Consider the following 20,352-nt stretch of genomic DNA (forward strand, 5'->3'; position numbering starts at 1 on the left):
CAGAGCTTGGCTGGAGGCCATCAAAGATGATCTTGGCTCCAGGCTGTTTCTTGTCATTCATGCCCGAAACGGGCAGCCTTCCTTCTTCTCTGCTCACTCTTGGTTCCTATTAATAATAGGTGTTGACTGCCATATTCTTAGGTGTACAGGACCACCATGTCCACTCGACAGACACACACACACACACATCAACATGGTTAGCTCGGTAACTGCACTCTCATTGTAAGAGGAAGACAAGCCTTGAGAAACACCCTTGGAAAGGCTCTCAGTGAGCGGGTCATCTTGTTTTTACCACAGCCAACCAGGGTGCTGTATACGCCAATGATGGCAGGCAAAGGATGACACTGCTGGTTAAAATCATCTTTCTCCACACTCTGAAGCATATTGAGGCAGCAAAGTCAGTAAATTCATAAACATTTCTTCATCAACAGAAAAGTATGCAAAGAAGTGTTAAGGAAAGGGATCAATTTATAGGAGCTTCTAAATACAGTATTTTTAAAACATCAGTGTTTCTGTGTATGCGTGATATTATAAAAAGTGGCAATTTTCAGCACTCTAAATCTTAAATGTGAATATATGTATACAGAGGGTGCGGTGAGAGGGACCTGCATTCAATTTAGGAGGTTTATTTGGAAAATAGAGCCCTCTTCTATAGCATTTCCTCTGTGGCGAGCAGGAAGCTGGCGTCTGCCATATTTTCTGAGCGTAGTGAAGGAAGATCAAGGGGATTAGAACAACAGCAGAGAGGTGAATCCTTCAGGGAGCTCAGCAAGGGGAGAGAGCTGTGAGTCTAACCCCTGCCAGTTCCCAACAGAGGACAGAGACAGAGAACACACGGAGGAGAAAGCAAGAGATACCGGCAAGAGGCAGAGCCGCTCAGGAGGGAACGGCATGGCGCCTGCAGTCGGAAGAGGTGGGAGAGGTGGGAGAGGGTTGTCTTCTCCATTCTCTTTGATACTCTTCCTCTGCAGACTTATTATACTCAAGAGCTACAGCCTTCTCAGAGTGTTTATCAGTATAGACATTTTATATATATGCACACACGCTCTACATTTATAAATATACAATATAAGTATATACTTGGTAATACTATATATGTATATATATGTATATATAGTGTATATATAGTATATTGGCTTACACACACACACACACACACACACACACACACACACGTATACCAAGGAAGATCTCCAGACATCTAGGTGTAAAATGCAATGTCTCTTAGACATTATGCCCATGCTTGTATAAGCCTGGTATACATTCGATAAGCAAATACTTCACATATGGATTTACAACTGTGTTACTGAATATGGTCGCCACTAGCTACATGTGACTCTTTACATATCAGTCAAGCAAATTCAAATTGAGTTGAAGTTGAGCTCTCCATGCAGACAATCTAGTGGCTCCCACAGTGGGTACTGCTGATGTCTGTATTAGAAATGTCAAGCCAAACTTTCAGTTATTACCAGGCTTCCTGAGCATAATCTCTTCTAAAACTCTGTGCTAAGAACAGACAGTGATTCCTCCCTCATGCATAATTTTGAGCATATCTTCTCTGAAGCAGGCAAAGTGGATTATATCTGAGCTAGCGCGGGCTGGGCTTGCTCTGCCTCACCCACGGCTCATGACTACATAGGGAATCCTTTACCGCCATGTAAACAGAATGGCTTCCTATGATGCCCTGTTTATTACTCATTGCCTCAAGGCTGTCAATATGTTACTTTCCACGGTGGCTGGACTTTACCACTGACCAAGGCTACTCACGCTGGAACACAGAGAGAAACCTAGTCTGCATGTGACTCTGCCTTCTGTGCTGCAGACATTCAGAGTGCTGCCTCCCAGAAGGGTGGGATCACAATTTTAGACAACATTCTTAGTCCATTGGTACCTTGGTCAAAGAATGCAATTGCCACTTCATGCTGGCAGAAGCAGAGCAGCCCTGCTGGAATCTGCTCAGGACACAGCTCAGGAAAGGCCTCTCCTGGCAGCCTACCTGCCCCCGGGAGCTCTGGGAGCTTCAGACACTACTGCTGGGTGCTCGTCCTTAATGAGCTGCCCAGCAGAAGGACGGCATTAACCACACCAGAAGCCAGTGTACTTTTGGATGAAGAGGCCAAAATGTAATCCAAAGGATGAAAAACAATGACTGTTGCCAACTCCCAAGCCTGGCACAAACTGCCAATTAGCAAGAGAGAAGATAGCTATTTCCTGTCCATCAGAAGAACAAAACCTGTCACCTGACATACAGCCAACGGCATGGGGCCTGCCCTCAACCACCCCCAGGAACCGTTAATGACAATGGGTTTTTGCTACCCCCCAAAAGGGGAGAAGAAATCTGGCTATGACACAAAATAAAATCAGGGTCTAAGTCCCTCAGGGCAGTGAGAGCCCGCAGAGGAGCTAAGAAGGCTGACTTGCAGGAAGTGAGTGGGTGACTGGCAGAGCCATCCCCTTGTACTTAGCTGTGAATCCAACTTTCCTCCTACAACAGGAAAGTCCCCAGTAATGCTCAAGGAAGGCGTGAGCTGGAAGACTGTGCTCAGAATCCTGAAACATCTTCTTCTTCCATCGAGGACTGTAACCAGGTTTCCACTCTGTCCTGCTCTCTGCTGCATGAAAGCCCAGGCTGAGAAGGATGTCAAATTTGAAAGAGATCTTTCTACCCAAAGATGTGATAAGAACAAATAAAACCTGGCTATTTCTAAGTATACCACAATTGGACTCCTTTCACAGGACTCACAGGGGGATATTTCCCAAGCCATAATTTTTCAATTGCATTGATCACTCGCCTCTCACCCTGTTTTCATATTGCTATTACTGATCAGTAATTGGAAAACCCTTCAGCTAGTTCTCTTTATCACAGAACTGGCCCCAACCGTATGTTTTCACACAATCCAATTCTATCTGGGTTTGGGCGTTCTAGGACACGGTCCAGGGCCCACACAGTATCTCTCACTATTTGATCATCTCCCATTTCTTCTCAGCACTCCCTGTTTGCAAACTCCTAGGGACTTCCCTGGATGTGCCTGGTGCGCAGCCACACAACGCTTTGAGGACCCAAACTAATGAGTCATTATTATGAAGACGAATGTCCCCAGGAGCTGCTTCAGTGGTGTTTGAACAAGCAGGGGAGCTCTGGGGCCTTGAAGCCATACCACTCATGTGTGTCCAAGACCAAATATGACAGCTGTTTGCTTACAGGTTGAAAATGACATTTTCGAGAGAACAGAATGTGGTGAGAAACTAGACTGGCTCTACACATCCTTCTATTGCTGCACTGAAATCTGCACAAACAGGCAGCTGGTAATTGCAGCCATCCTCAAATTGTGAGAGGATATGATTCCAAAATGTCAGCTTTAGAGCTGACCACCCCATACTCCCTTACCTCAAAGCCAATCAATGATGCAGAGAATAATTTTCTTCGAAATATTATGAAGGGAACTCTCCAGGCACTAAATAAATTAAAACAACTACTTTGAAGTAAATAGAATTATAACAAAAGTCGTCAAGACTGAACAAAATGTGCGAGTGGATGACTTTTAGATCTGGCTGACTCAGCTGCTCCCCCTAGTGTCCAGACTGTGTTCTTACCTCACTGGATTGCTCTGCTGGCCAGGAATGTCCATCTCTAACCTACTTACTTCATAGCATATTGCTTTGTTAGGTACATTCTAAGTCAACTTCGAAGGTGTCAAAGTGGGAAAGATGATCTTTCTGCTTCGCGAGAAGGTGCTGATTTAAATCTTAATGATCCAGTGAGGTACCATAGCAAGAAAAACAGTAGAGTGCCCCTAACATAAATATACAAAGGGAAAGACTGTCCCTCCAAACACTCCTTCCTATCTAATGCTTTGTGCACGTATAGCACACCTGTCTAGCAGGTCATCTTTAAAATATGTTCTGGAGGTAAAACATCAAATTGGATAAAATATTCAAGGAAAGCTCAAAAACACAACATTGGGCTATTTCTAAAATTTCCAAATTAGGGCTTATGGCTCTGTTCGGATATAGAAGCCCAGCAGGGAAGTGTTTCCTTTTCTATTTTTTCACACCCAAAGGTAGCCTCACCATGGCCTTGGTATTTACTGCACATCTACTAACACCAACTACAACATTCTCAGGAAAAATCCAGTTGTGCTTCATGAGCACATGTATCACCTGCGGGACCAGCACTTTCGGGGAAGGGTGGGGACGAGCCTGGCCTGACCCCATTCAGTGTGCGTGGGCCTCGCCTTCCCAGCCATGAGCTCTATTTTCCAGATGTGTCTTCTTTGACTTAGTGGTTTGCCCTTAGTTCTCTTTTCAAAACGTTCAAACCTCCCAACTCGTCCAGCTGTTAAGAAGTCCCAAGGCAAGCAAATGCGCTCTTGGATTCGCACCCTTCGCTTTGCTGGAGACTGGATCCTAAGCCTTCTTCTCCAGCCAAAATAATAAAAGATCTTTTAAGTGGCTGAAATTCTTGGTGAATTGCACATATTTGCCAATGTCAGACAACTATAAATAGGGAGATTTACAAGAGAAATAGCTGAGTCTTCATAATTCCAGTAAAATAAAATGGACTATTTGGAACAGTTAAAGCCTAGGACATATTTTTATGAAATTCAGATTTATCTGCATTTAGCCCCAAATCCCCTTTAAGCAGGGAAAGCTTCCTGGATCATGCACTTTCGGTATGAGGAAACAAAAGGGCTTACTTTCCTTTAATGGTAATCATTAAACATTCTTAAACTGATAGTACTTAATTTATATTAAGCTTTTTAGTTTGGATATTTACTGCATCTTTTTATATCTTCTACCACAGCTCTATTATTATAGAATATTAAAAAATATCAGAAGGTAAAATCATGCTCATGGTCACTGATATAAGTAAAATCGCTGGTGTGAGCTAGGGCAGATGTGGTTCCAAAGTGGACAGGATTATTTGATAGCTATTTAGATTGAAGGTTCGCTAGCTCAAGAAGTCCCCGAACTCCTTGGCAGGCTAACACCTCCAGTAGCTTCCACAACTTCGATAATGCTACCTTTAAATAAACTGTTACTTAATTTTGTGCTTTAACTTTTTAAATATTGTTATTTAATTTTGTACCTTAATTAATGGCAAACTACTTTTTGGACTAGCTCATCATCACATATATTCCAAATAAATTCAATTATTGGAAATTATTTTGAATTCATTACTATAATACAAGAGAATGCAGAAATTGCTTCAGTTTATGAACTTCTACAAATTAAAAAAATCTACAAGGTAAAAATAGTTATTATTAGCATATATGCATTGTACAAAGTGATTGGATTTCATATTTTTATTAAAATTCATCATTACCCTATACATCTATATTATCCTTTCCTGTTTTTCCTGTTTTACCCAGACAGTCCTTTCTTCTTCCTGAAGAATCACCCTGTGGTACTCTTGTGTGTGTCATGTCATTCACATGCTCGTGTGTGTGTGTGTGTGTGTGTGTGTGTATGTAAAATCTAGATATAACAAAAAACACGCCATAATTATCCTTCTGATTTTAACATATTTTGTTAGTTTCATGGTTTCCAGTCCACCCATTTTTCCCATCTTCCTGCAACAGGACTAACTGAGAATGCAGCCTGCAGAGGGTGTGCCTCCCAGGGATCGCATCCTTTACATAGTGAAAACAGCCAGCATAAGATCCAGCTATACTACCCTCAGGAGCACACGCAGTACAGAGACACTCGCTCAGCTAGGTTCGCATGGCACGGTTCATAACAGCCAACTTAAACTGACCTTGGTGTCCATCCACCAACATGTGGAGAGATAAAGAAAAGGTGGTATGCAAATATAATGGAGCTTTGATTAGCCATGAGAAATGTAGAGGGTAAATGAGAAAAGTATCACGAAATTTATCACCTTGTACAGTGAACATATCCTAATAATTAAAATGAGCTACATGCATTATTTTTTTTAAAAAGCTTTGTAGTAGAGAAAAGTGATCATACCAGCCACTCTTCTAAAGACACGATTAATTAAAATAAGACTGGTTAAATCCTTCAAATTACTATAGAACATAACATAGCCATCCTAAGAGTTTCTCTCTATCAGCTGTCCAGCATCTCTGCTGACAGCACTGATCAAAAGCATTCTTGTACAAAATGTTTCTTAATTTTTTATTGTCAATGCCCAAAATTAAAATGTTGCAACAATACATAGTAAGATTGTTACACCGGATTCTCTACAGAGAACATGTTTACTTAATGGAAGGAGCTGCAGTTAGGCTGCCTTCAGTGGGGTGTTTGAAATGTGATGTGATAGCTAAAGGGGTGGCTCACCCTGTCCTCCAGCGTCCGGTGTTCCGCTCACAGGTTGAACTGCCATAAAGACTCCTGGGTGACTTGCAAAACTCAAATTTTCCTATTCTGTCAAGTTTCAAACCAATAAATATATTTTACATGCTTGTTATTACCCTGTCTGTGGGCATGTGTGGACCTCTATGAGCATGTGGGGTGAGAGAACACCTCTGTGGAGCCCTCTTTCCTTCTGCCTTTATGTGGGTTCTGGGGACTAAATTAAGATTGTCAGGACATAGTAGCAACCTTTTTATTAATCATCATATAAAAAAATAAAACTATTTTTGTAAGATCAGATGAAATGAAAGAAATGGGGGGGGGAGAAGGAGTATTTAGCCTTCAAGTGATAAATGTGCTTCACTCCCCAGTAAGGTTTAGGGGGAATAAGTAGGTAAATATTGGGGGGATGGGGAACATCCATTTTTATCACTCAGTTATAGTAGTCAATGCTATTTGTTAAAAGGTAAGTTACTATGGTGTGTTCTGTAAGTGTTAGTCTGCGAATGCTAAAATACTTCATAAAATTTGGTTATAAGGTGGGTGACAGTAGATTCTAGAATTTACAGTTCTCATACAGTGCTACCTTGCTCTAAGAGCCTGAACCCACACTTGCTGTTGGCTCTGTCTAAGCATGGTAGATGGTTTGCAGAAAGGGCCTAATGAATGGATGAGTAACAGCATCAGTGAATGGAACCAAGCTGTGACAAATGTACTTCGAGAGTGGTAGAAGAGAAGGAGAGAGAGAGAGAGAGAGAGAGAGAGAGAGAGAGAGAGAGAGAGAGAATATATTATCTGCGTAAAGACTTACTTATTCCATGCTTGTCTAAGGCTTTTAGAGCTGTACACGGTAAAGCGTTCTGAAATGAAAAAAGAAAAATAATAAGCAATCTAAGTATCAACTATATATATCATAGCCTGTTGGAGAGAAGAACTCGCTTTTGAAGAGAAGCTTACTATGCAGCCCTGGGGCTGTCCCCAAGCTTGCAGCAATCCTCCTGCGTTTCCCAAGTGTAGGGATTACAGCCAGGCACCACCACACTCAAGAAAATTCAGCCTTTGCAGGAGATATTGTTTGACTTGACCATATTAGATACAGGCATAGAAGGCCCAAACTCTTCCGATTAAGCCGTTTATAAATAGTGCAACAGGAAGAATATAGCATTGAAAACATGAAATACTGCTGTCTGGCTGAGGGGAATTTCTTTCATAATCTAGTTTGTTTACTATTTACTAAGTGAATAATAAACACAAAATATATTCTCAGAACCGTACGATAAACATCAGGACACCGGTCAAGGGAAACTTGTCGTGTGTTATATAACAGTATCTTTGAACAAATGTAGTAATGTTGGGTCTCCTATCTTATGATACATGGTAGTAACACGTGCTCAAAGCCAAGTTACACATGATGCTTCAGTGGGTCCACCAGAGAGTCTACCTCATTATAGGGGCGCTTTACTTGTTAGACACACTGTATAAGGCTGCTTGTTATGTGGGATTCGTGACTTATGTTTTCATAGACGCCGATGAGCTACTTTTCATTTCTCCACAACAATAAAGAAGAGCGCCTCCTCTCATCGATGCTTTTCAGGACCAGCTGTTACCAGCCTTTCCTATATTTGTCCAACCACTGAGTCACATACTACTTGGTACCAGTTGTAATTATGGGCACCAGTTCTTTATCAGTTCAGAAATGCTTTTAAGGGAAAGTCAAGTTGCCTCATAGACACAGAGAGTCAGGTACGAATAATGATGATTTTGTCAAGAATGGATTGTACACATGTATACAATGGTGGTCTTGTCCACTTGAAAGCCAGGTAAAAAATTCCTATTACCTGACAATGCCGTAGCGGCTGTAAAGCCATAGTACCATGTATCTGTCACACATGTGCTTATGATGACACTGATGCACACAAATCAGCTGTGCTGCCAGGTCATAAAACACTGCACACATATTACATACAATTAAGAATACTGGACAATGATAGTAATAACTATGTTATCAGTTTATACATTTACTATAGTGTACTTTCAATGGTTACTTTAGAGTCCCCCTCCCCCCTTCCCTCCTCTTCCCCAGCCCTATGTGTTTATCTATCTATTCAGATCTTTAGGAAATTGTGCTGGCTAGGTTTATAGAAACGTGACACAAGGTAGTGTCATTTGGGAAGATGGAGAGTCACTTGAGAAAAATGACACCATCAGAGTGGCCTGTAGGCAAGCCTGTGGTGCATTATCTTAATTAGTGACTGAGGTGGGAGGGCCTGGCCCATTGCTGGAGGCCACTTTGCGAAGGTGGTCCTGGGATATACAAGAAAGCAGGAAGAAACCAGTAAGCAGAACTCGTCTGCAGCCTCTGCATCAGTTTCAGCCGCGCCTACACTCCTGCCCCGACTCTTCTCATTGACGGATAGTCCCTAGAAGTGCAAAGCGAAACAAACCCTTTCCTTTCCTTCCAAGTTACTTTTGGTTGTGATATTTCAACATGAACAGTAGAAACTGTAGTTAGGACAGAAGTATCCCTGGCACCGTAGTTATAGGCTTGCTGAGTGTTATGGCCCTTGAAGACCTTCCAGTGGGACAGGACTGCAGACTTCCATATTGATGGTCCTGATCCTGTGTAGTGCTATGTTAATGTTCTAACAGAAACACTTGGAAAGGATCTCAGACTAAATGATTTCTAGGGCCAAGGAGATGATTCCCAGAACCCAGATAAGAAAAGCTGGGTGATGGCCCAGAACTGCAACTTCCTCACTAGGGTGACAGAGACAGGCAGATTTCTGAAGTTAACTGACCGGTTGGTCTAGTCTAGTTGGTGAGCTACAGACCGGAGAGAAATAGTAATGTCTCAAAAAAAAAAAAGTAGTTCTCACTGAGGAACATTGCTGGCTTCTATAAGCATGTGTGCATACACACACACACACACACACACACACACACACACACACACACACCATATAAATGTTTACGATTGGTTTGTTTTTTGAGACAGATACATAGCCCTGGCTGGCCTGGAACACACAGCGATCCACCTGCCTCTGCTTCTTGAGTTCTGGGATTAAAGGTATGCAGCATATGTCCTCATGCCCCGCAAATGGTTTAAAATAAACTAAATAGACAGAAGCTGATAGGTAGCTGTAGATAGCTGGATTGTTTACAACCTTGGGTTCAATCCTCAGCACTGCATAACCCAGGCACTGTGTGTGGGCCTGTAATCCCAGCAGTGGGAAATGGAGGCAGGAGGATCAAAGTCATTCTAGGCTACTGAGTTCAGCACCAGCCAGCCCAGGATACATGAGGCTTCTATTACAAACAAAACAAAACAAAACAAAACAACCAGGAAAAAACTTTTAACATACTTTTAACATAAGGATATGTCTTATATCTTAAGTATTATTACAAGAGTCTAAACACTTAAAACATTTTAAGTATAAAAGCTTTAAACTGGGGGCTGGTGAGATGGCTCAGCAGTTAAGAGGTTAAGAGCACTGACTGCTCTTCCAGAGATCCTGAGGTCCTGAGTTCAATTTCCAGCAACTACAAGGTGACTCACAACCATCTGTAATGGGATCTGATGCCCTCGTCTAATATCTGAGGACAGTGGCCATCTATATACTCACATGCATTAAAAAAGGCTTTAAGCTAAGTCAGTTTATTGTTGAAGAATGGAAATTACATGCAGAGTATTGTATTGCCCACACGAGTCGGGTGGACTGCCACGCCTTCGGCTTCACACAAGCTCTCCACTTAACTGACTCACGTGAGCAAACCAGTCTGGTGAGCTCCAGCTATCATAAGAGTTCCACACAGTTGAATTATTTATTACCTTTTATATTCTATTTTTGCTGTCTTTTTTGTGCTTATACATAAATAAGTACATGTGTTTATACTTAGATAGAGAAATCCTGTGTTATAATCACCTACAGTGTTATGGATATGCTGTAACAGGTATTTAGTCTAGCAGCAATAAGCTATACCACATAGTTCAGATGCAGAAAGCTACATTACCTAGGCATGGGTTAGAACACTCCATGATGGTTAACACAACAGCAACAATTACAACAAAAATTACCTAACCATTTCTCAAAACATATTACTGTAGCTAAACAAGGATGAGGGTGTACATGTGTGTATAAATTTAGTTGTATATGTATGTATCTCAATTTCTAATATTGCATAGCATGGTTCTTGATTTGTGTGTTCAGAGATAACAAACAGTGATGCTAGGTGTGTGTTATTCACCAAGTGTTATTAATCATTCTCCAATAATTTGCAATTACTCCTTTATGCTATGATAAAGTTTAAAATACACCAGAGCTCAGGTTCTACCATGCTCATCTGTTTATCTTAGGAACAGTACCTCATGATTTCTTTAAAAAGCATCCTTTTCTTGTTAGCATTTGTCTTATATAAACAGAGACTTCCTTATATTAGTATAGATGATACCAAATTCCTCTCTCTCTCTCTCTCTCGATTGATTTATTTATTTCACGTATGTGAGTTCACTCTCGCTGTCTTCAGACACACCAGAAGAGGGCATCGGGTCCCCATTACAGATGATCGGGAGCCACTATGTGGTTGCTGGGAATTGAACTCAGGACCTCAGGAAAAGCAGCCAGTGCTCTTAACTGCTAAGCCATCTCTCCAGCCCTCCTCATGCTTTCTTAGTTGAATATTAAATGTATTATTTAATAACTACATAAGGTCTCAAGTATGCTTTATGAAAGCAACTGGTTTTGAAATTATGTTAACTGTTATTTGAGTTCATTTGTGTAAACTGTCGACTGTTAAAACATAATGAGATTAATTTTCAGATTCCTATGAAATGCTTAAAGCAACTACTGTACAGAAAAAAGTTTCCAAAGTGTGTCTTTACAGTATGAGGCTTCTATAGTGATCAGGTAAAGACAGAAAGAATGGTGACATTGCCAGCCTCCTGCAGAACAGGGGTGTGGCCTGGCAGCACAGAAGGATAAAGTGTAGGTATGAACAGTGGGAATGATTCCACACTGCTGTGAGTTAGACACCCGACATTCATTTGAACAGTTAAGTAGCATGCATCTTAACTTGCTAACATCCAAAAATGCACAGTGGAGCCTGATCAAAAGTAAGAAAATGTTCTCAAGATGAACTCTGAATGTTTTCATTATTCACCAGCCCCATCACCTTCCACAGACGGCTTTGAAGCCCTGAAAACAGGAAGAGGTAAAATAGAAAGGACAATGTTCCTCATGGGTCTTAATTTTGTCTCGTTCCAGAGAGATGGACAGTTAAAGCCAGTGCTGCCGATGGAGGGGTTGCAGAAGGGACTGAAGGAGCTGAGGGGAACCAACAGTGTCAACCAGCCAGACCTTCCAGTGCTCCTGGGGTCTGGATCACTAACCAAAGAGTACACATGGAAGAACTCATGGCTCCAGCTGCATATGTGGCAGAGGATGGCCTTGTTGGGCATCAGTGGGAGGAAAACACTCTTGGGCCCGAGGGTGTTCGATGCCCCAGTGTAAAGGAATGCCAGGGTGGAAAGAAGGGAGTGGATGGGTGGGTGGGGAAGCACGTTCATAGAGGCAGGGGGAGGGGGAATAGAATAGGGGATTTCTGAAGGGGAGACCTGGAAAGGGGAAAACATTTGAAGTGTAAGAAAATATCCAATAATAATAATTTTAAAAAGCCAATGCTGTCATTGCCTGCCACCAGCACCAACACCAAGAAAATGAGTAAGCTGCTTTTGAAAGGTGTGTTTGAAACAGTCGAATGAGGAGCTAAGCTGTGTGGCACACCTTTAGACACTCTGGTGGGTAATGAAAGCAGTCTAGCTATAAACAAAACAGAACGCTCAAGCACACTTAGTTCCCTTTGGAAATCTCCACGGAGTCCCACGAGGACGTACTTTTCTGAAAAGGATGACATGCAATCTTTGTTCACATGGACATATTTCAGGGACACCACACCATTTATTTTTCCAAACTGACTGGCTTCTTTTTAATGATTCATATTGAATGGATATGATTTAACTTAACATCAGTTGATGCCTTTATCAGTACTGTCTTGCCAGAACTGTCTGCTTTAACTTATAAGCTATGATGGAGGAAATCTACGTGACTTTTATTGATTGTGTTACAGGATATTTCATGACTGAGAATACTATAAGAAAAGCAAACAGATGAAGTAAAAACAGTTTCCTATCTAAAGCACAGTGAGCTGGAAAGGAGTGACTGGAAACACTATGCAGTCATCTACCTGTCTGTCCGTTGGTCTGTCCATCCATCCACCCACTCACACATACATACACTCATACATCTATCCATCAATCCACCCATCCACTTATACATACATACATGCTTACTTACATACATACATACACTTACCCATCCATCCATCCATCCATCCATCTATACATTCACCCATCCATTCATTGACCACCCCACATATCCACCCACCCCACCGTGCATGTATCCATTTATCCAACTATTCACCCACTCATAAATACATACACCCACTCATCCATTCATCCACCTACCCAGGCAGCCAGCTGGCCACCCTCTTACCCACCCACCCATTCCATAACTAAAGCACCTCATGTTTTCTTTAAAAAACATCATTCTCTTATTAGCATTTGTCTTATATAAACTGCTATTCCATTCTGTAATTGTATGGGAAGTCAGGCAGACTTCTTGGGTCTGAAGGGAACCAAATAGAAAGGTTTTCTGCTTTCAAGGACCTGGCATTTCAGGGAGGAGCATACAAGGTTGGAGATGAGGGCAGCTGAAGTGAAGAATGCTGAAGAAGGGGCAGAAGGACAAATCTGATCAATGACTTTTTTCTTTTAAAGACCACTCTGGCCATTCAGTTGAGACTGAAACTATCTGTGAGTCATGTGAGCACATGACTCAGGCTATGGTGATGGAGTGAATGCAGTGAGAACAGGGATCAGAATCTGAAAATACGTGGAAGGGAAGGCCAGGAAAGCACATTGATGTATGGCATGGTGGTTCTACAGAAAGGGAGGAGTCAAGGCACCAGACTGCTCTTCACTTTCCAGGTTAGGATGCACTGGAATTTCACACACAGCCTAAGTAGTGCTCTGAGAATAAGTTTATATTTCCATAATGACTCAAAGGGTAGTTAACTTGCAGTGGTCATAGAGTTGCAGAGTTTACTCAAGTAGGTGCATCTGGCCATATGTTACAATCACAGGTGTAGAAAAGAGAACAGAAACCAGGCATTACATTACAGTGGTGTGTGTGTGTGTGTGTGTGTGTGTGTGTGTGACAGAGAGAGAAGGAGAGAGGGAGAGAGGGAGAGAGGGAGAGAGAGAGAGAGAGGGAGAGAGAGAGAGAGAGGGAGAGAGAGAGAGAAAGAGAGAGAGAGAGAGAGAGAGAGAGAGAGAGAGAGAGAGAGAGAGAGAATATGAGAGAACCAGCCAGCCACCTGCCTAATTGTAAATGTCCATTGTTCTGCAGATGTGTTCCTTAACAGGAGCTATTCATTTTAATAGGATGTATAATTTCTGATTCACATGGACAGCATTGTAAGGCACAGTGAAATTCAGGCAGCTAGAGTGGTAGAGCTAGTGAAAGGATTCTATGTCTAAGACTGAAATGACAAGGGAGGGAGAAACGGGAATAAGAGTTCTTTGCCAAAGTTTTTAGAAAGGTATTATCTAAGTCTGATATTTGAAAAGCAAAAAATATTTAAAAATTTAATTACATCAAATGTCCTTGTAGAACAAATTGAATTCTCTTAACTTTGTAGTCCCTACAAAGCAATTTGAGTAATTTGTATCATTTAAGAAGAACAAGAAGCTATTACAGATAAAAACCAACACAACCTTACATTTACAAGTAAATTATTATTCTTACATTTAATTAATGACTACACATAAATATTAGTTCTAAGTTATGCCTCCATTTAAAGCTTGACAAGATACGGTAATAGAATTTTCAGAAATATGTCATTTTTATCTATGTATAAGAGACACAGTGGAAATAAAATGTATCATAGGAAATGGGAGTAAAAAATGAAAATACTGAAGCTTCACTGTTACATGTGTATCACCACCCACATCAAATCTCAATTCTGTCAGGATCTACTCCCTACACATGTAGTGACGAGTCAGCAGATGCTCTGGTCATACAGAACTGACTACAGTTCAAGTGTAAACATGCAAAATTACAGAGTCTGAGAGGGAAACACTCACACATGGATACAGACAAAGCCCCCAAATTCAGAGTGACTAAACAGTGGTGTCTTTTTCCACATGAGGAAAACCAAAACTGTAGTAATGCAGGAATGCACACACTATTTCCCGCACCCCACGTCTCCTGACTAGCCAGATACACAGCTTTAAGAGCAAGCATATCTAGTATCTAGAAACAAAAATATATTGAAATGAATGCCCAGAATAAAAAACTAGTGTATTTGATAACACAGTCAACTACTTGTACACATAATAGCATCTGATTATCCCAGTATTTGCATATGCATGCTCTGCCCTGTTCACCTTCAGCTGAATGCACTGTTATTTGTTTCTGTCATGTTAGCGCTCTCTTCCCAGTCATGTTAAGCTAGGGCTTTAGAGTGTAGTTAAAGCATTGGCTAAGTCGGCTTCACCAAGGAGTGCAATTAATTTAAACCTGCAGGCTGACTTTCACCTTCTCCTGTTGAGGGACACTACAGAGGATGGTGGCAGCACAGCAGGAGACCAGGGGGAAGAGCCTGCAGAGGCGAAATGACTTGCTAGGTAGGCATCATGACTCAGGGGGCAGAAGACTGGTGCGCTCTGCAACTTGGAGACATTCCATAGGCAAGCAACTGCAGAGCAATGTACGTATGTAAAGTTTTGCTGCTTAAAAGCCAGCCACCTGACATGGCTTGAAGCAAACTGTAACCCTCCGGAGATAGAGCCTTGGCTGGCTTTCATGCTTGTGCTTATAGGTACGCACTGTGCTACCCAAGCACATCATTTTAAATTCTAGTCTTCTCTTCTCACCGATGCTTCTGTAACTTACAAGGTTCTGCTGTATTTAGAACTTCAATAACACGAGGACATAGCGAGTAGAAAGTTCAACCAACCAATTAAAAAACACCCCACTCCAGTTTGTGCAAAAGATATGAAAGGCTGAATGTGGATATTTCTCTCTTGGGAAGAATGAGCAAGGAGAGGGGCAGCAGAGAGATCATAAAATGTCTCAAAAATAGGCTTGATATTATGTAACATATTAGTACCACAGAATGTCAATTTGCTTAGAACTTGATATAAAAATGACTACATGTATTTGTGGATACATATATGTATATATCCCAATTAAACACAAAGGAATAAAACAAAGACAATTGAACACACACACACACACACACACACACAAACCCAGAAAATAAAAAGGCCATGAATTTGAAAGAGAGCAGGGATTGGGTGCATAAGAGAGGGTCTGAAGACAGGAAAAGGGACAAATGACATTATAATCTCAGGATGTAAAAAATAATGTATAAACTACCACCTGTCTGCTGTGCTAGTCACTCTTCAGAATGGAGTCTATTTGGCTGTTTGAAATTTGGATTTATAATTTCTATATATTTTAATAAGTTCATTTTCTCAGCTGGTCAAAAGAAAAGTGAACATAATCAAAGAGCCATGGCTATCGTGGAGGCCCCTCTCATCTGGCAGGGGCATAACTGTATGGAGCAACCCCAGCGCCTTTCTTGGGATTGCTTCATGGAGAAAGCCAGCTTGGTTCTGGGTGAATAATTAGCATAGCCATGAATCACTGTGCTTATATTCCAAGCAAGCACCCTAATTGTGTGTTTATATAACAGATAACATCCTCAAATCCTTTTGGGTAGAAGTCACAGGACCCGTTCACTCTCTCACTCATGCCACAAACACTATGTGTAGGTCTACACTGTGTCAGGTGCCATGAATACAGCAGGGAACAAAAGAGGTAGAAGGGCAAGCAGCCTACAGGCAAATACGCAAAGCAACATGCTGGGCCCTTCACAGAAGCAAATCAAACTCACAAATGTTCATGAAAACCAGAAGGGTTATTTTATGTTCTGGTATTTATGAGGGAAACCAAGCAAGACATGAACATTCCAGCTAGGGGTCTGATACAGCTCTTTTAAAAGCCAGATCTGACAGTCCTTGGAACACAACTATGAAGCAATCCACATATACCAGAAAAGAGCCCATTCCAGAGAAAAGATCGGTGTCTCTCAAACCCCGAGGACTTTATTTGTGTCAATGCCAAAATACCAGAGTGATTGCATTCTAGCAACACTCCCTCTGCTGTGTAACTGTGAGGCACATCTTTATAAGAGACTTAAAACCCCCAACACACCATGTTTGTGAGTTGATAGGTTCCCGAGCAAGAGCCCTGAGAGGCTTTGACATGACACAGGCGTCCTCAGGCAGAGATATAGCACACTGCCATTGCTCCCCCAGAGGACTATGTTAAAACGCTGAGGAAGCCCCCTCTGACCTCAGCGTGTGCCTGGAACCACAGTCATCCTCGAGTTCCCAATGCTTTGCTCTTTTGAGCCCAGACTCAAGCACTGCACTCCAGTCATTAAACATTTCCATCTTCAGTGGTGCACATAGTCATGTGGGTTCGGGAACATCTCTGGGGGAGGTGCTGCAGCCATCTGTACTTCCTCCATCCCCACAAGACGGAACACTTCTGTCTCCACCAGGTGACTCTTCTAGAGGGCATTTATGAATGCTTCAGAGTGGACTCTTTACAGTATCAAGCTTACAACTCTAAAAGAAGGAGAGAGAACGAAAGTAGATATGTCCCCACTGTGGTGGAAAGCAGCTGGAGTGGTGATACCCACAGCCCGGAGGCCTGCAGGAGTCCTGGGGGTGGGGAGGCAGACCCCTTCCTCTTACCAGCAAGCAGAGAGAGGCACATGGTGGTGCCTGTGATGCAGGCTAGTGGCAAAGGCTGAAGTGGAACTATGTGCTCCAGACCCTTGTTACAAAAGAGTGGGGGATGCTCATGCCTCCCATGCAGCCTCCACATACAAACTCACTGCCTTACCCAGAGTGTGGCTGAGCAAGGGACAGCGCTGCACTGCACACGAGTGGATAAGAAGCACAGACACTGGAGGACCTGTGCGTAACAGACAGCTCACAGATAGTGCTGGGCTATGAAGGTGCACTGTCCGGAGTTGAAGTCTATGCTCCAGTTATTACAAGAAGAGGTATGTCTTGGCTGTGAGAGACTTGAAGTTTTACTCTGAAGTTACAGAGACAGATCAATGCTCCTTCAGGAGTAACAGAAAATCAGAATATAAACAACTTTGTCGGGAGGCAGAGGCAGGTGAATTTGAGTTCGAGGTCAGCCTGATCTACAAAGTGAGTTCCAGGACAGCCAGGGATATACAGAGAAACCCTGTTTTGAAAAAACAAAAACAAACAAACAAAAACAAAAAACAAAAAAACCACAACTTTGTCAACTTTCGTCATCTATAACATTCTGTCTATTTGCTTCCTGACTGACTTCACTTATACCTGTACGTGAAGCTATGAACTTCTGGAAATGTTTCTGTCTTTAGTTCCCATCTTCCTATCAGAGTAGTTACAGACACATGCTGTCACAAGCAGTTAGGGTTCTGGAGATATAAACTCAGATTTTCATGCTTGAGGGTGAGTAGTTTACCCACTTAGCCATCTTTCCACCTCAATAGTTATTATTGCATAGTGTGCATTTGTCTTAGAGGAGACCTAAGACAATGGTCTAACGAAGATTTTAAACTACAGCAGAATGAAGTTATTGCTCTTCTCTTAGGCAGGAGACTGAGAACTGGTGAGTGGATTAACAGTGAGCCAATAATTACACCCTCCTTTCTTTACGAGTGAGACACTTCAGTCCCCCACTGTGCCTGCATTCACAGTGCAATATCACTGGTATTGACTTAGTAGAGACTTGAAAAGTGCTCATAGCTGAGGCTTCCATCTTCTGCTCCTGCCTTTCAGGAGGAAAAAAACAGCATTTTCCCATATCGGTAACTCCATGGAGGATGAGAAATGCAGGGAACAAACCTAACAAAACCAACCTGCATCCTGGAACCAGGAATTCTAAGAGCCGGCGAAGCTCAAGCAATCCTCAACTTACCACACAGGCAAAACAACCAACCTACCCTTCCCAGTGGGTGGCTGTGATTTGTGTGTGCAGCTGGGGAGCTGTTTTGTGAACTATCACAGGCAGCTTGACTGCTGACCACAGTGTGATTGTGGTTCAGGTTACAGTGTGTTATCAAACCTGGCTTTCCTTCTACGCCTTCAGCTTCATCTCTCTAGCCTGACTACCTGCTCTGCTAGAAAGACCTCACAGGGCTGGCAAAAATCACTTGGTGACCAGTAAACAGCTACCAACACCAAGTAACACAGCACCACCAACTAGCACAGACATGCTTGCATTTATCCTGCTTCTAAAAATTCTCAAAACTGCAAAATGCACGTAACATCTGAGATTACTGAGCGCCACACTACACTTTGTGATCTCAGGGTTCCCAAGGGTTGGAGACAGTAAGTATTTTCTATCACCATCTGGTCAACCACTTACCGTGAATTTCTCACAGTGGCATGGAATTACTCATGTGGGAAGATACAAGAGTTACAAAGGAATTTTTACATTGTGGATTTCTACTTACACACTTGATGACGTTTGTTTGTGAACAGGATAGCTATAACCCACCAAGAAACTAAAGAATGCCCAGCTAGTTTACAGTAATGCCTCTGGCATATAACAACTTAATCAAATGTAGGCCATGCTGGTCTCAAATTCAGAGATCTGTCTGCCTCTGCCTCCTGAGTGCTGGGATTAATGGCATGAGCCACCATCTTCAAAGGCACATAATTCATTATCTATACATTCAGGGCAAAACAACTTTATCCCATAAGTATGACAGTAACCAAATCCTACAAATTAGGCAGCAGACAGTAGGAAGGGCTTTCTGTGGTAACCAGCATTGTGTATCCACTTTGGTGAGGAGAAGTGTGGTTAACACTGAGGCTGAAAATTGTAAAATTCTCAGGCCCAGGGAGAGTGGAACATGTTTTTGTTTTTTGCTTTTTATTAAAAATTAAGAAATCCACATTGAAGAAGCTCACTTTTCCTTCAGAATCTGTTTCATGTTTTCTGATACTTTGTAGACATTCTATTGGTTTCCACGATTATTGACCTTACTGGTGAAAGTGAGTGGGAAATTCTTTAAGCACACTAGTGGACGTGGGTACACACAGCCTCTGCTCTGCTTAACCGACTGCTACACTCCACACAGCATCTGCTACTGGAGATGATGCTATTTCAGTGGTTAACACAATAGCCAGCTCCTTTCTATTTCCCTTTATGTCATTGGCTATACCCCTGACATAGCATGTCAAATCCCCATCTGGTGACAGACACAGGGGGAGGATGTCCCTGTGTCTGTGATGTCACTGTTCACTGGTGTGACAATAATTTCCCTCTGAGTCAAGATTGGCTTTTACAGACACTCTCTCCCGGAGAGCTGCAGGCAGAAAGGACCAATCAAGAAAAATTCACACGATGCGAAACCTCTTTCCAGCTCCGACTTAGGTCTGTTACACTGTGTAGCCAGTAGCCCTTTGAAAGGCTAAAGATCCATTCCGTTCCTGGCTCCAAGCTTCTCACTATTTCTCATAGTTCAAATGAGATCTCAACTCCTCCCCTATGGCCTTCCAAAGCCTGGGTCTCTACAGTGTCTTCCTGCTTCCCTGTGGTCACATTTCTGCAGCCACACTTGGGACTTGGCATTTGTCATGATCTGTGCTCTCTCTGGCCTGTGAGCTTCTTAGGTTGGTCTTCCTTGGGGACAGCTGTTTCTCTAGCTCCTGGAGAGCAGCCACTATCAGTGAGACTCCTGAGTACGTATGCAAAGCACAGTGACTTCTGGCTGAACAGACCCTCCCTTGCTTACCATTCACTCTCTAACTTACACCTACCAGTGACCTCCAGTAACACTGCCCCACAGGCACAACACTAAGGAAAGTCTGTCCCTCCTGTCACTTTTTCAATT

At 42.3% G+C, this 20,352-nt stretch overlaps 1 protein-coding gene across 5 annotated transcripts in view; it reads right to left on the bottom strand.

Annotated features, from left to right (window-relative positions):
- Cdk14 (cyclin-dependent kinase 14) overlaps positions 1-20,352 on the bottom strand; it is a 576,868-nt gene that overhangs the window by 111,617 nt on the left and 444,899 nt on the right. For all 5 annotated transcript variants that reach the window (NM_011074.3, XM_006503544.4, NM_001310448.1 and 2 more), the window contains one exon: positions 7,127-7,175. In NM_011074.3, the coding sequence (NP_035204.2) occupies positions 7,127-7,175 (49 nt within the window). The remainder of the gene's footprint in view (positions 1-7,126; positions 7,176-20,352) is intronic.

The sequence above is a fragment of the Mus musculus genome, chromosome 5, assembly GCF_000001635.26.
Source record: "Mus musculus strain C57BL/6J chromosome 5, GRCm38.p6 C57BL/6J".
Classification (NCBI taxonomy): domain Eukaryota; kingdom Metazoa; phylum Chordata; class Mammalia; order Rodentia; family Muridae; genus Mus; species Mus musculus.